This window comes from Misgurnus anguillicaudatus, chromosome 13 (assembly GCF_027580225.2).
Source record: "Misgurnus anguillicaudatus chromosome 13, ASM2758022v2, whole genome shotgun sequence".
Taxonomy (NCBI): Eukaryota; Metazoa; Chordata; class Actinopteri; order Cypriniformes; family Cobitidae; genus Misgurnus; species Misgurnus anguillicaudatus.
Window position 1 is genome coordinate 9,687,974 of NC_073349.2, and position 13,753 is coordinate 9,701,726.

Here is a 13,753-nt window from a genome sequence, read left to right on the forward strand (position 1 = left end):
CACCCGCACCGTCTGTTCCTTCTACACCACCCGCGAGCGCGTCCCGTCAGGAACCTAGACTTTCTACGCCCGAGAAATATGCAGGTGATCCTGAATGTTGTAGACCATTTCTATCGCAATGCTCTCTCCATTTCTTTCTTCAGCCCCAGACTTACATCACGGAGGAGAGTAGAGTGGGATTTGTGTTATCCCTCCTGACGGGAAAGGCGGCGCGTTGGGGAACAGCGGTGTGGGAGAATCACGACCCGTGTACCCTGAGTTTCGAGGCGTTGTCTGCCATGATGAGAAGGGTGTTCGATAGATCTGCAGTTGGAAGAGATGCGGCTAGGAAGTTGGCAGATCTGCGTCAGGGTACACGGTCCGTTTCAGACTACGCCATTGATTTTCGCACTCTAGCGGCGGACACAAATTGGAACGAGGAAGCGCAGTGGGATATTTTCCTGCATGGGTTAACCGGCCGCATCCAGCGCGAACTTCAACATGGGGAGATTCCCATTTCTCTCAACGGTCTCATTGACGCGGCGATCCGAGTGGATATCCGGCTGAGGAGTATTCCCGTGCATGACGATGATGGTTGTTCTCAAGCTGTTTCTCAGGGAGGACCGTCGTCGAGGGAGATTGCGGCCGGTTCTTCCACGTCCGATCCGGAGCCCATGCAGGTGGGTCGAGCTCGGCTTTCCCGGGAGGAGAGGATTCGTCGTCGATCATTGGGGCTTTGCTTGTACTGCGGAGAGGCCGGGCACCTCCTCCATCGGTGTCCGGTAAAAGGCAACGCCCGGGAGTAGTGCTGGGGTTACTTTCGGGCGGGATCTCTACAGCAAAGACCCCTTTAACATCTACCCTCCTCCCGGCGAAGCTGCGGTGGCGCAACACACATCTCACCTGTGACGCACTACTGGACTCGGGAGCCGAGGGGAATTTAATCGATCACCACTTTGCACGTAAGCTCCAGGTTCCGTTGACAGCTCTCTCCAAACCCATTTCACCCTTCGCACTCAATGGTAGTGAATTATCTGTCATTACTCACATCACGGACCCGGTCACCCTGTGTATTTCTGGCAATCATTCTGAGACTTTGCAGTTTTATGTCACTATTTCCCCTCTGGCTCCCATTGTACTTGGACATCCTTGGCTGCTCAAACACAACCCATCCGTCAACTGGAGATTAGGAACTATCACTGGTTGGAGTGAAGCTTGTCATAAGTCTTGTCTTGTCTCTGCTTGTGTATCTGTCTCTGCGTCTGTGTTTCAGGAGGAGACGGTGGACTTAACTAACGTGCCCGTGGAGTATCAGGACCTGAAGGGAGTGTTCAGTAAGTCTCGGGCCGATTCTCTACCTCCTCATCGTCCCTATGACTGTGCCATAGAGTTATTGCCAGGTACGTCTCCGCCTAAGGGCAAACTTTACTCTCTATCTGTTCCTGAGATGAAGGCCATGGAGAAATACATTTCTGATTCTTTAGCAACCGGGTTCATCCGCCCTTCCTCATCTCCAGCGGGGGCAGGGTTCTTTTTTGTTAGTAAGAAGGATGGATCTTTGCGACCTTGTATTGATTACCGAGGGTTGAATAACATTACGGTAAAGAATACTTATCCTTTGCCGTTAATGTCTTCAGCTTTCGAGAGGTTGCAAGGAGCATCCGTTTTCACAAAATTGGATTTACGCAATGCTTATAATTTGGTTCGCATAAGGGAGGGGGACGAATGGAAAACTGCTTTTAACACCCCTCGTGGCCATTTTGAGTACTGCGTGATGCCTTTCGGTCTATCTAACTCGCCGGCAGTTTTCCAAGCACTCGTTAATGACGTGTTGCGAGACATGGTAGACCAATTTCTGTATGTTTACCTGGATGACATACTGATTTTTTCTTCGTCTCTCCAGGAACATGTGCAACACGTACGACGAGTGCTTCTTAGGTTGCTAGAGAATGGGCTTTTTGTCAAGGCGGAGAAATGCGAATTTCATGCACAGTCTGTTTCTTTCCTAGGGCACATCATTTCGACTGAGGGCGTCCGTATGGATCCGGAGAAGGTTAAGGCTGTGGTTGATTGGCCATCCCCAGAGTCTCGCAAGGCCCTGCAGAGATTTCTGGGGTTCGCCAATTTTTACCGGCGTGTTATTCGCAATTTCAGCCAACTAGCCGCACCTCTGACTGCCTTGACCTCCGCTAGTACTGCGTTCAGGTGGTCGGAGGCAGCCCAGACTGCTTTTACCAAACTGAAAGGCTGCTTTGTTTCAGCCCCAATTCTTGTGGCCCCTGATCGTAAGCGTCAGTTCATAGTGGAGGTCGACGCATCAGATGTGGGGGTAGGAGCCGTGTTATCTCAACGCACGTCCTCAGACGGAAAGGTGCATCCCTGCGCGTTTTATTCCCATCGTTTATCGCCTGCCGAACGTAATTATGACATTGGTAATCGGGAATTGTTGGCTGTTAAACTAGCACTGGAAGAATGGCGTCATTGGCTTGAGGGGTCGGGTGTGCCTTTCATAGTTTACACTGATCACAAGAATCTTGAATACATTAAATCTGCCAAACGTTTGAACTCTAGGCAGGCTCGGTGGGCTTTATTTTTCGGTCGTTTCGATTTCACTTTGTCCTACCGTCCAGGTTCCAAAAACACCAAACCTGATGCTTTATCCCGCATTTTTGAGCGTTCCGATCGTGCCTCATCTCCCGAGCCCATTTTACCGGAGACTATATTCATCTCCGCGCTCTCATGGGAGATCGAATCGAAGGTGACCAAAGCCTTAGAAGGGGTAACGCCTCCGGCCCGTTGCCCACCGAACCGGTTATTTGTGCCAGAGGGACTGAGATCAGAGGTACTTAAATGGAGCCATAATTCCAGTATAGCTTGCCATCCAGGGGTCAGTCGAACCAAGTTTTTGGTTAAGCAACGATTTTGGTGGCCAGGGATGGCTTGTGACACACATGATTTTGTATTGGCTTGTTCGGTTTGTGCTGTGGGTAAGGCGTCTAATCCTCCTCCTGACAGGCTTCTTAGACCGCTGCCGGTCCCTTCGAGACCCTGGTCCCATATTTCGCTCGATTTCATTACCGCCCTCCCACCCTCCCAGGGTAATACGGTGATTTTAACCGTAGTGGACCGATTCTCGAAGGCGGCTCATTTTATTCCCTTGCCCAAATTACCGTCAGCCAAGGAGACAGCGGTCGCTATCGTTGACCACGTATTCCGGTTACATGGCCTTCCGACAGACGTGGTTTCCGATAGGGGTCCCCAATTTATATCTAAATTTTGGCGTGAGTTTTGCAAGTTGCTAGGGGCTACGGTTAGTCTGTCTTCGGGGTTTCATCCTCAAACCAATGGTCAAACCGAGCGAGCCAATCAGGATGTGGAAAGAGTGTTGCGATGTTTGGTCTCCAAGAATCCTTCCTCCTGGAGCCAACAACTCTCTATGGTGGAGTACACGCACAATTCATTACCAGTGTCAGCCACGGGCCTATCTCCGTTTAAGTGTAGTTTAGGGTACCAACCACCATTATTTCCCAGTCTGGAGTCCGAGGTCGCGGTTCCCTCCGCACACGCTTTCGTCCAGAGGTGTCGTCGCACTTGGAGTAGGGCACGTGAGGTCATACTCCAAGTGAGACAGCGCACCAAGGCCAAGGCCGATCGCCACCGGTCAAAGCCTCCCGTTTACGTCGTGGGTCAAAAAGTGTGGCTTTCTACTCAGAATATTCCGATGCGTTCCGTCTCGAATAAGTTGACTCCCAAATTTATAGGTCCATTTTCTGTTGCTAAAATCATTAATCCAGTAACAGTCCGCCTTAACCTCCCTCCTGTGTACAGACGAATTCATCCGGTGTTCCACATTTCCAAAATCAAACCCGTGTTTAAATCTCGTCTTAATCCGCCTGTCCCGGTTCCCCCCCCGCCTCGTATCGTAGATGGGGAACCAACCTATTCGATCAATCGTATTCTGGACTCTAGACGGAGGGGACGCGGATTTCAGTACTTGGTGGATTGGGAAGGTTACGGTCCGGAGGAGAGAAGTTGGGTTCCGGCTCGGGACATATTGGATCACTCCCTTATTGATGATTTCCATCGCAGGTCAAGGAGCCCGGGAACGTCAGGTGACGTCCGTGGGGGAGGGGGTACTGTCACGGTAGGATAAGTCCACCGTGACTTTCTGTGTTGTGTCTGTCTGTATGATTGAGGTGTGTGTGTGAGTGTCTGATCGCTAATGATCTGAGTGAGTGCAGGTGTGCGTGATTGCTTTGCTCCAGCTGGTGGTAGTTACCACACGGCATATATACTCACTCATTCTCTCCTCTCACTGCCAGATGATTATACTACGTTGTCTACCTGTGTTATCGTGTCGTGTGTTCCTGTGGTCTCGTCTTCGCTGTGGAGTTCTGCCCGTCTGTGCATCCGGTTTCATCCGTCAGTCTACTCCATTCACGAGCACTTGGATCCGTCACCGCAGCCTTTGTCTGTCCAACTTACCACCTTATCATCCGTGTCATCTGTCTTATCATCTGAATCATCTGTTTAATAAACCTGTGTTCATTTATCTTGCATTTGCTTCCTGATTTTTCAAACCAGTCATCACAAAATGCGTATAATTCGTCAAATATAGATATATTGTCCATTGTTTACATCAGATTTCACATGAACGTCTTAGAATAGAATATAATATACAATCTGAGGACTATTTACATTGTAACGTTACGAAGTGTATATGAGATTATACTCGCGTTTAAACCCACGTTCAAACTTTGTTCTTAAAAAGTAGGCGGGAGCATAATACATAATATGAAGAGTTTCGTTGCAAAACGAGATAAATCCATTTTTTTACATTTTTGTCAAAACATGTTTATTATTATGTTATCATGTTATTATGGTGCTACTTAGCTGTATTTTTTAAGTTATGAAGGTTTAAATCAAAACAAACCAACTGCAGTTGCATTGAAATTAATTGGAATGCACAACCAAAAAACGAGATTTCTGAACAAGTAAAAAAACGGTGGTTATCTCGTTTTGCACCGAAACTCTTCATATCCAAACAGCGCTGTCAAATATTGTGACGTCATCTGACTCGCTTGTTCCTCCAATGACTTTATGGAAAATATTGATAGACAGAACGTGTAGCCAATTAGATAACGAATCTAGAGCTGCAAATTTCGACTATTTTTTCAACCGATTAATCTATCGATTATTTTTTCGATTAATCGAATAGTCTAAAGATTTTTTTTACAAATAATAAATGTAACATCTGCTATTAATGCCAACATTTTATTGAAGCATTTTCTCAATTAAACAAATACACACACAGTGCCAGTGCCAAGGAAAATATAACAAATCACATAAAAACAAGTCCAACATTAATTCAGCCTAACATAAACAGTGCAAAAGGGGCATTATTCACCTTAAACAAATAAAATATATTAATATTAAAGAAGTAAAATAAAAATAAATCAAACTGAATAATAACTCCTTATTAATACAAAAACATGTCCCGCTCTTTATTGTTCCAGCCCTAGTGCTAATCATAAACTAATGAAGAGTCATCATTAACTACAAAATGACTCACATGAAATCATTGTTTATTAATACATTAACTAAAAAACATGTCATGTTGTACTTAATGATGACTCTTCATTAGTTTATGATTAGTACATGCATTTACTCAGCATTAGTTCAGACTGAAGTAAAAATAAGTTTATTGTGATTCATGAACCCTTATTATAAAATGTAACCATTATATTATTACTGTTAATATTATTACTATCAGTAGTAACGTTACTGCATTCTCATTTAGCATCAACTTTAACATTTAACTTTTCTTAAGTCTCGGGTAAATACAAATTTAGTTAGTATGATCTTCTAATATTTAATAAACGGCGTTTACGCTGCTGTTACTTAAACGCATGTCAGGAAAACCTAACGAGACGAGCTTTTATAATATCTGCGCACATAGCAAAAAAATAAGCTATGGGAACTCCGCGCTGCCAGCTGGCTTTCAGTGCACGCGGGCACATGCCTATCTCAGTGTAACAGTAACTTATTATTTCATAACTTCTTAATATAAAAAGTTAAACATGTATCGCTCTTTATTTACTGTTTCAACTAGGGATCGACCGATATGGATTTTTTTGTGCCGATGCCGATACCGATTTTTTTCCATCAGCTTTAGCTGATGACCGATACAGGCTGCCGATTTTCTTTAGCCGATATTTGGAGCCGATACTGCTTTTTCTCATTCAGTTTATATCATAAAAATGACACAATGATAAAACCAAATGTTACAGCTCTTCATTTAAAAAAGGAACATTTATTGAACTACATTTAACAAATAGTAAGGTGAGGTAGAACAAGTAAGAAAATTCAGTGCTGCTTAAAATACATAAATAAAATAATAATTACACCATTGCACACAGTAGCAACAACCAAGCAGCATAACAAGGGGAACACTTTACTTTATCCGAAAGTAACAAACTATTTACAACCTATTTAATGCTTAGGTCTAAGTTTTAGTGCACTTAATCTCTTGTAGAGCAAATGTCTTTAATAAGAAGACAAGGAAAATGTAAACAGCAATACTGATCAAAAAACAACTTAAAAAGAATTCTCACACACCCTCTTGCCCTATAATAAATGCGAGGGATAGTTAGTTTGCCTCAGCTCGCTTAAAACGCATAAAACTGAACAAATACATGAGGATTTGTGTACGGACTTCGGTCAGATAGTAGAGCGCGTGCACGTGGGAGAGGTGCAGTGAGACATGGATGAGAGAGTGCATGTATCTTTGCGCTCCCAGTGAACAGAAATGTTGACAAAACTTACAAAAAAACACTTCTCCGGTCACATAAAAGTCATGTGGGAACTGTTTGGAACTAAGTGCTTTGGGTCATATTTCTTATTTTTTTTCGCTGACGAAAATTCCGCGAAACTCCGTGTTAACAACCATAAACGTATGCAACCATGAACTGCGCTTTCCACAATGACGAGAAACTATCAGCAATGGATATTGATTTTTAGCCTTTTACTACTACATATATTTATGGAGATGAAAATTAAAAACCCAGCATGTCCAGCTATGATCAGCTGTTCGGCTGATGACCTGCGTTCGCTTGCGGCATTATGAGCACGCGTCGCGTCCAAACGTCACACTGGTGGTCGCTGAATAAAACTCCTATAAATACCACAAATCACGGAACAACGTCAGCATTATTTAATCCTATGACCAGTGTTTGTAACAGCTGCCGTATGCATACGGTTAGCCTAAAGGCTATTTGAAGCTCCCTAAATACAATGGCAAGCAGTTTTATAGGCATTCGCGTTTTCCATTATGACCACCAAACTTTCTAAGCTATGATTGCACGCACATATAGAGCAACGTGCTTACACTTTCAAAGTATATGGCAATATTTCAGTCAAACAGTTAAAATATGCTTTGAAGTTTAAAACTTACCAGAGCAGGCTTGGAGCGCTCCGCTCTGCTAGTGGGGGGAGGGGCAATGCACGGGCTGCAGGCAGCCTCCAAGAACACAGAGCTGCCTGTGGGCGCCTGTCTGTAATTAATGCCGGGGAAAAGCTATCGGCGAACGCAAGCCGCGAATCGGCCGATGCCGATACACCTAAAACCTGCTAAAATCGGCCCGATGTATCAGCCGGCCGATTTATCGGTCGATCACTAGTTTCAACATACTGCCCAGACGCGATGCAATGTCGTGTCTGTCAGGCGTCTCGCAGCTCGTATTAAACTAAGATGTAAACACAGCTGTATTAAGCACAATATATGCCTGCATTGATTCTATTCTTGTATAAAAACTTACTGTAAAAATTCAAATACTTACGCTGCCGTCGCGTCATTTTGAGGTCGGCGAGCTCCAGGTTGTTTTCTTTTAAGATGATCATGCGCAGATGTTGCGCTGCTGTGGTATGCCATTTCAGTTTTACACAGTATGTGTTTTATTTGGTCTCTGCTAAAAGTATTCCCACACTTTTGATCACGTTCTGGCTGTTTGGTATAACACTTGTATTATCCGGTCGGAGCTGAAGCCGCCTTCATTTGAAAACGTAAACAATGCGACGCATCGACGCATTTCCGGCAAATCGACGTAATTACGTAATCGACGTAATCGACTACGTCGTTCCAGCCCTAAACGAATCCAACAATCTTTGTGTGACTTTTTATTTCCTAGTGTGGAAACGGCATTTTATACGCTAACATTAGGATAAATAATAATAAGAATGAACGTGTATGCATGTAAACAAAAGACTTTTATTTTGGGGCTGACCGGCACTTAGAAATGGCACTAGTTTTACAAAAACTCTTGCAAGAACCTCATTTTTGGGCCTATTGACCTCAAACGTGAAACATAAATTCTTTAGACTTGTGTCTTTGGCATCATTGCATTTCTAGGTTTCACACACATATTTATCATGATTTTTTTTAAAATAATTTTAAACCTGGAAAATGAAGCTCAAAGTGTCTTCTTTCTAATGATACAATAGTTATGCTTATACTCTAAATGGTTTAGTAAAACCAACCCTTTTAGTGAAAGTAGATCTTTTCTTGGTTTGGGCCAGAGTGGGGGTTAAAGGTGCATTAATGAATTTAATCCTCATAAAAAGCTATAGTACTTTGAAATGCATGTTCAAAATTATATACATTTAAATGAGATTAAGACTCATTAACAAGATGAAGTATTATCAGAAGCCCATTAAAAGTTTTTTATTTCACGTGGAGCGGCTCGCCTCATGGGGGCAGCCATGTTGATATCACATGACTAGATGAGTATTAACTTCTTTGCTCGTTACCCCCCTGTTGTGAAATAAATGAATCATAGCTGACTGTGAATACATTTTTTACAGACAGGAAAAGATACTGTAAATAAAAATGACTCAGTTCACCTTTAATAAACAATCAGACAGGGGCATGAGATGACTATAGGAATCGTGCATCTGCGTTTGCAGATCTGTGTGGGTCTAGTCTTTACTAACACTTGTCTTTCTGTGTATTTGTCTTTCTGTAGGTGCAGTGGAGGAGCCGTACGGCATCGACGTGAGTGTGTATGTGTGTGTATGCTGCTCAGTGGGATGTCCTCAAATCTACCCAAAGTGCTGATACTGGGGGCCATCGCAGCGGCCTCTGCCTTTGTGGTCACCATCCTTATCGTATTGGTGTGTGTGGGGTGTCAAAGGTAATCGAACACACACCGGTCAGTATTGGACAAAGGGTCGCATTCACTAATCATTGCGTACATTTTTCTAATTTATGCGCACTTTTGAAAATATCCGCTTAACTCACAACACGTGCGTAGTGCGTACGCACATGAAGTTTGTTACTGGAGCAAAACAGCTAAAAAAAGTTATCCATGTTCACGTTCATTATCTGGTCAATTCTTTTTATTTTAATATTATATTATTATATACATTATAATTATGATATTTGATTATATCATACTTGATAATTGCGTACATGTGGTATAAGTTGTTCTTGCATTTAGAAGAGATTTTAGTAAAGAAGTTTTTGTTGAATCAGGATTTGTTTATGAAAACATATGCACAATTCACGCCCAATTTTGTGCCTACGCATGCTTAGCGAATGAGACCCAATGTGTTTTTTAGTAAATGGAGTAAGAAGGTCTTACATATAATTTATTTATCAATCATATCCAGATAGGAAGTACAGTGATTTGTGTTTTTATTTTATAAAAGTAGATAGTAAAGTTAAAGTTTGAGGACAAACTTGACAAACCCAGCGCAAGAGAGGCGGAGCTATCAGATGCTGTGTGAGCAAATTTCACCTGCTTAGATGGTTCCACTTGAGTTTAGTGATGCCTGATGTCATGCTGGGCAAAATATTAACATCAAAACTGACATTAAAGGAATAGTCTACTCATTTTCAATATTAAAATATGTTATTACCTTAACTAAGAATTGTTGATACATCCCTCTATCATCTGTGTGCGTGCACGTAAGCGCTGGAGCGCGCTGCGACGCTTCGATAGCATTTAGCTTAGCCCCATTCATTCAATGGTACCATTTACAGATAAAGTTAGAAGTGACCAAACACATCAACGTTTTTCCTATTTAAGACGAGTAGTTATACGAGCAAGTTTGGTGGTACAAAATAAAACGTAGCGCTTTTCTAAGCGGATTTAAAAGAGGAACTATATTTTATGGCGTAATAGCACTTTTGGGAGTACTTTGACTCGCCTGAAAAGTCTGCTCCCCTTCTCCCTCTCATAATGGGAGAGGGAGGGTGTTACTGCGCCGAGTCGAAGTACTCCCAAAAGTGCTATTACGCCATACAATGTAGCTCCTCTTTTAAATCCGCTTAGAAAAGCACTACGTTTTATTTTGTACCACCAAACTTGCTCGTATAACTACTCGTCTTAAATAGGAAAAACGTTGATGTGTTTGGTCACTTCTAACTTTATCTCTAAATGGTAGCATTGAATGAATGGGGCTAAGCTAAATGCTATCGAAGCGTCGCAGCGCGCTGCAGCGCTTACGTGCACACACACAGATGATAGAGGGATGTATCAACAGTTCTTAGTTAAGGTAATAACATATTTTAATATTGAAAATGAGTAGACTATTCCTTTAAAAGTACAATGAACATAAGTATTTTTATAGACTTGTATTATGTTATGTGTTTGACAGGGAAATCACTTATACTTCCAGTTAGTGTCCCAAGTGTTCCATTAGCGATGATACAACACTCGAAAATTCATACACTAGATGGTCGAGTACATAGTACACAGTTTAAGAGCATTAAGTATATAGTACATTAAATACATCTTGATAGGCTACTAGCATGTTGCTAGCATGTATCGACAAATAACATGTTGCTGGTCTATGCTGGTTTAGCTGGTGGTCACAGCATACCAGCACCAAAACACAACATATGCTGGTATGACCAGCATGGGATGCTGGTGCTAATGCTGGTTTGGTGCTGGTTCAGCTGGTGCTAATGCTGGTGCTGATGCTGGTTTGATGCTGGTTTAGCTGGTGTTCAGTAGCAAACCAGCACCAAAACACAACATATGCTGGTCTTGCTTGTATGCTGGTTTTTTCAGCAGGGCGAACACTTGTTTAGAACTATTTAGCATGTTGTTGGCATGTTTTAGAACAATTTAACTTGTTGCTAACATGTTTTAGAACTATTTAGCATGTTGTTAGCCTGTTTAAGAACTATTTAGCATGTTGTTAGCCTGTTTTAGAACTATTTAGCATGTTGCAGAACTATTTAACATGTTGCTAACATGTTTTAGAACTATTTAGCATGTTGCTAACATGTTTTAGAACTATTTAACATGTTGCTAACATGTTTTAGAACTATTTAACATGTTGTTAGCGTGTTTTTTACTATTTAACATGTTGCTAGCATGTTTTAGAACTATTTAGCATGCGTCTAGCATGTTTTAGAACTATTTAACATGTTGCTAGCATGTTTTAGAACAATTTAACTTGTTGTTAACATGTTTTAGAACTATTTAACATGTTGTTGGCATGTTTTAGAACTATTTACCATGTTGCTAGCATGTTTTAGAACTATTTAACATGTTGCTAGCATGTTTTAGAACAATTTAACTTGTTGCTAACATGTTTTAGAACTATTTAACATGTTGTTGGCATTTTTTAGAACTATTTACCATGTTGCTAGCATGTTTTAGAACTATTTAGCATGTTGTTAGCCTGTTTTAGAACTATTTAGCATGTTGTTAACGTGTTGTAGAACTATTTAGCATGTTGCGGAACTATTTAACATGTTGCTAACATGTTTTAGAACTGTTTAGCATGTTGCTAGCATGTTTTAGAACTATTTAACATGTTGTTAGCATATTTTAGAACTATTTAACATGTATCTATCATGTTAGAACTATTTAGCATGCGTCTAGCTTGTTTTAGAACTATTTAGCATGTTGCTAACATGTTTTAGAACTATTTAACATGTTGTTAGCGTGTTTTTTACTATTTAACATGTTGTTAGCATGTTTTAGAACTATTTAGCATGTGTCTAGCATGTTTTAGAACTATTTAACATGTTGCTAGCATGTTTTAGAATGATTTAACATGTTTCTAGCTTGGTTTAGAACTATTTAGTATGCGTCTAGCATGTTTTAGAACTATTTAGCATGCGTCTAGCATGTTTTAGAACTATTTAACATGTTGCTAGCATGTTTAAGAACTATTGAACATGTTGCTAACATGTTTTAGAACTATTTAGCGTGTTGCTAACATGTTTTAGAACTATTTAACATGTTACTAATATTTAACATGTTGTTAGCATGTTTTAGAACTATTTAACATGTTTCTAGCTTGGTTTAGAACTATTTAGTATGCGTCTAGCATGTTTTAGAACTATTTAGCATGTGTCTAGCATGTTTTAGAACTATTTAACATGTTGCTAGCATGTTTTAGAATTATTTAACATGTTTCTAGCTTGGTTTAGAACTATTTAGTATGCGTCTAGCATGTTTTAGAACTATTTAGCATGCGTCTAGCATGTTTTAGAACTATTTAACATGTTGCTAGCATGTTTAAGAACTATTGAACATGTTGCTAACATGTTTTAGAACTATTTAGCATGTTGCTAACATGTTTTAGAACTATTTAACATGTTGCTAACATGTTTTAGAACTATTTAGCATGTTGCTAACATGTTTTAGAACTATTTAACATGTTGCTAGCATATTTTAGAACTATTTAACATGTTGTTAGCATATTTTAGAACTATCTAACATGTAGCTATCATGTTAGAACTATTTAACATGTTTCTAGCTTGGTTTAGAACTATTTAGTATGCGTCTAGCATGTTTTAGAACTATTTAACATGTTGCTAGCATGTTTTAGAACTTTTTAGCATGTAGCTGGCATATCTTATGACTATCTAGTAGTGATGCACCGATGTATCGGCCGCCGATATTTATCGGCCGATTTTTGATGAATTTGAAACCATTGGCATATCGGCAATAGCACGAGAAAGGCCGATACCGATTGTTTATTAAATAACTGCATAAATGAAAGAAATCCATTATATGTAAAAATGTTGTTAATAAAATAAATGCTGAATAGCAAAAACCACCTTTGAAGGTTGCCATGCTGTCTTATTATATTCGTTTTAGCTTAATTTGTGCCTCTCTTATTATGTTGGTCAGTTGAATGTTAATTAGATCCAATCCATGTTCAGTAAAAATAATTTGATGCAGAAATAAACTAGCAAATAGACCAACTATATAGTATTGTATACAAGTGTTTAATGTCGGTATCGGCATCGGTATCGGCCAGAAGTTGTCTGTTTAAATCGGTATCGGCCCAAAAAGATCCTATCAGTGCATCCCTACTTTCTAGCACTTTAAATTTAAAATTTGAAAACAGGTTTGATTGTCTGTCAATGGTTTATCAGTTGAAAAACACTCGGAACGTGATCCCAACGATATCACTGTGTTGTGAACGTGATCCCAACGATATCACTGTGGTGTGAATTCTGCAATTCTCTTTCATTTCTAATTTTTTTAAAAACTGTAGTTAGTTATAATTATCATCCATAGTGTGAACTGTGAACGGCCCTTTAGAGTAGTGGCTCATTTGAACATTGCTTCAATGTAAGTCTATGGGAATTAGGGAATGTTCAGAAGTCCGATAAGGGAATTACAAAAGCTGGATCAGTTAGAAAAGATTAGGTAGAAGAAAAAGAAGCAGCTTAAATAGTAGATCAGCATAATTATCTTCTAACCTCAACAAGTAAAATCGCACCCACAAGTAAAACATCATCAAT

The 13,753-nt window shown here is 40.5% G+C and overlaps 1 protein-coding gene across 1 annotated transcript in view; it reads left to right on the forward strand.

The window, feature by feature from the left end:
- The first annotated feature begins 7,478 nt into the window (after window positions 1-7,478).
- Window positions 7,479-13,753, forward strand: part of LOC129430368 (uncharacterized) — a 37,839-nt gene continuing 31,564 nt past the window's right edge. The window contains exons 1-2 of the mRNA XM_073875702.1: window positions 7,479-7,534; window positions 9,000-9,167. Coding sequence (XP_073731803.1) covers window positions 7,479-7,534; window positions 9,000-9,167 — 224 coding nt within the window. The remainder of the gene's footprint in view (window positions 7,535-8,999; window positions 9,168-13,753) is intronic.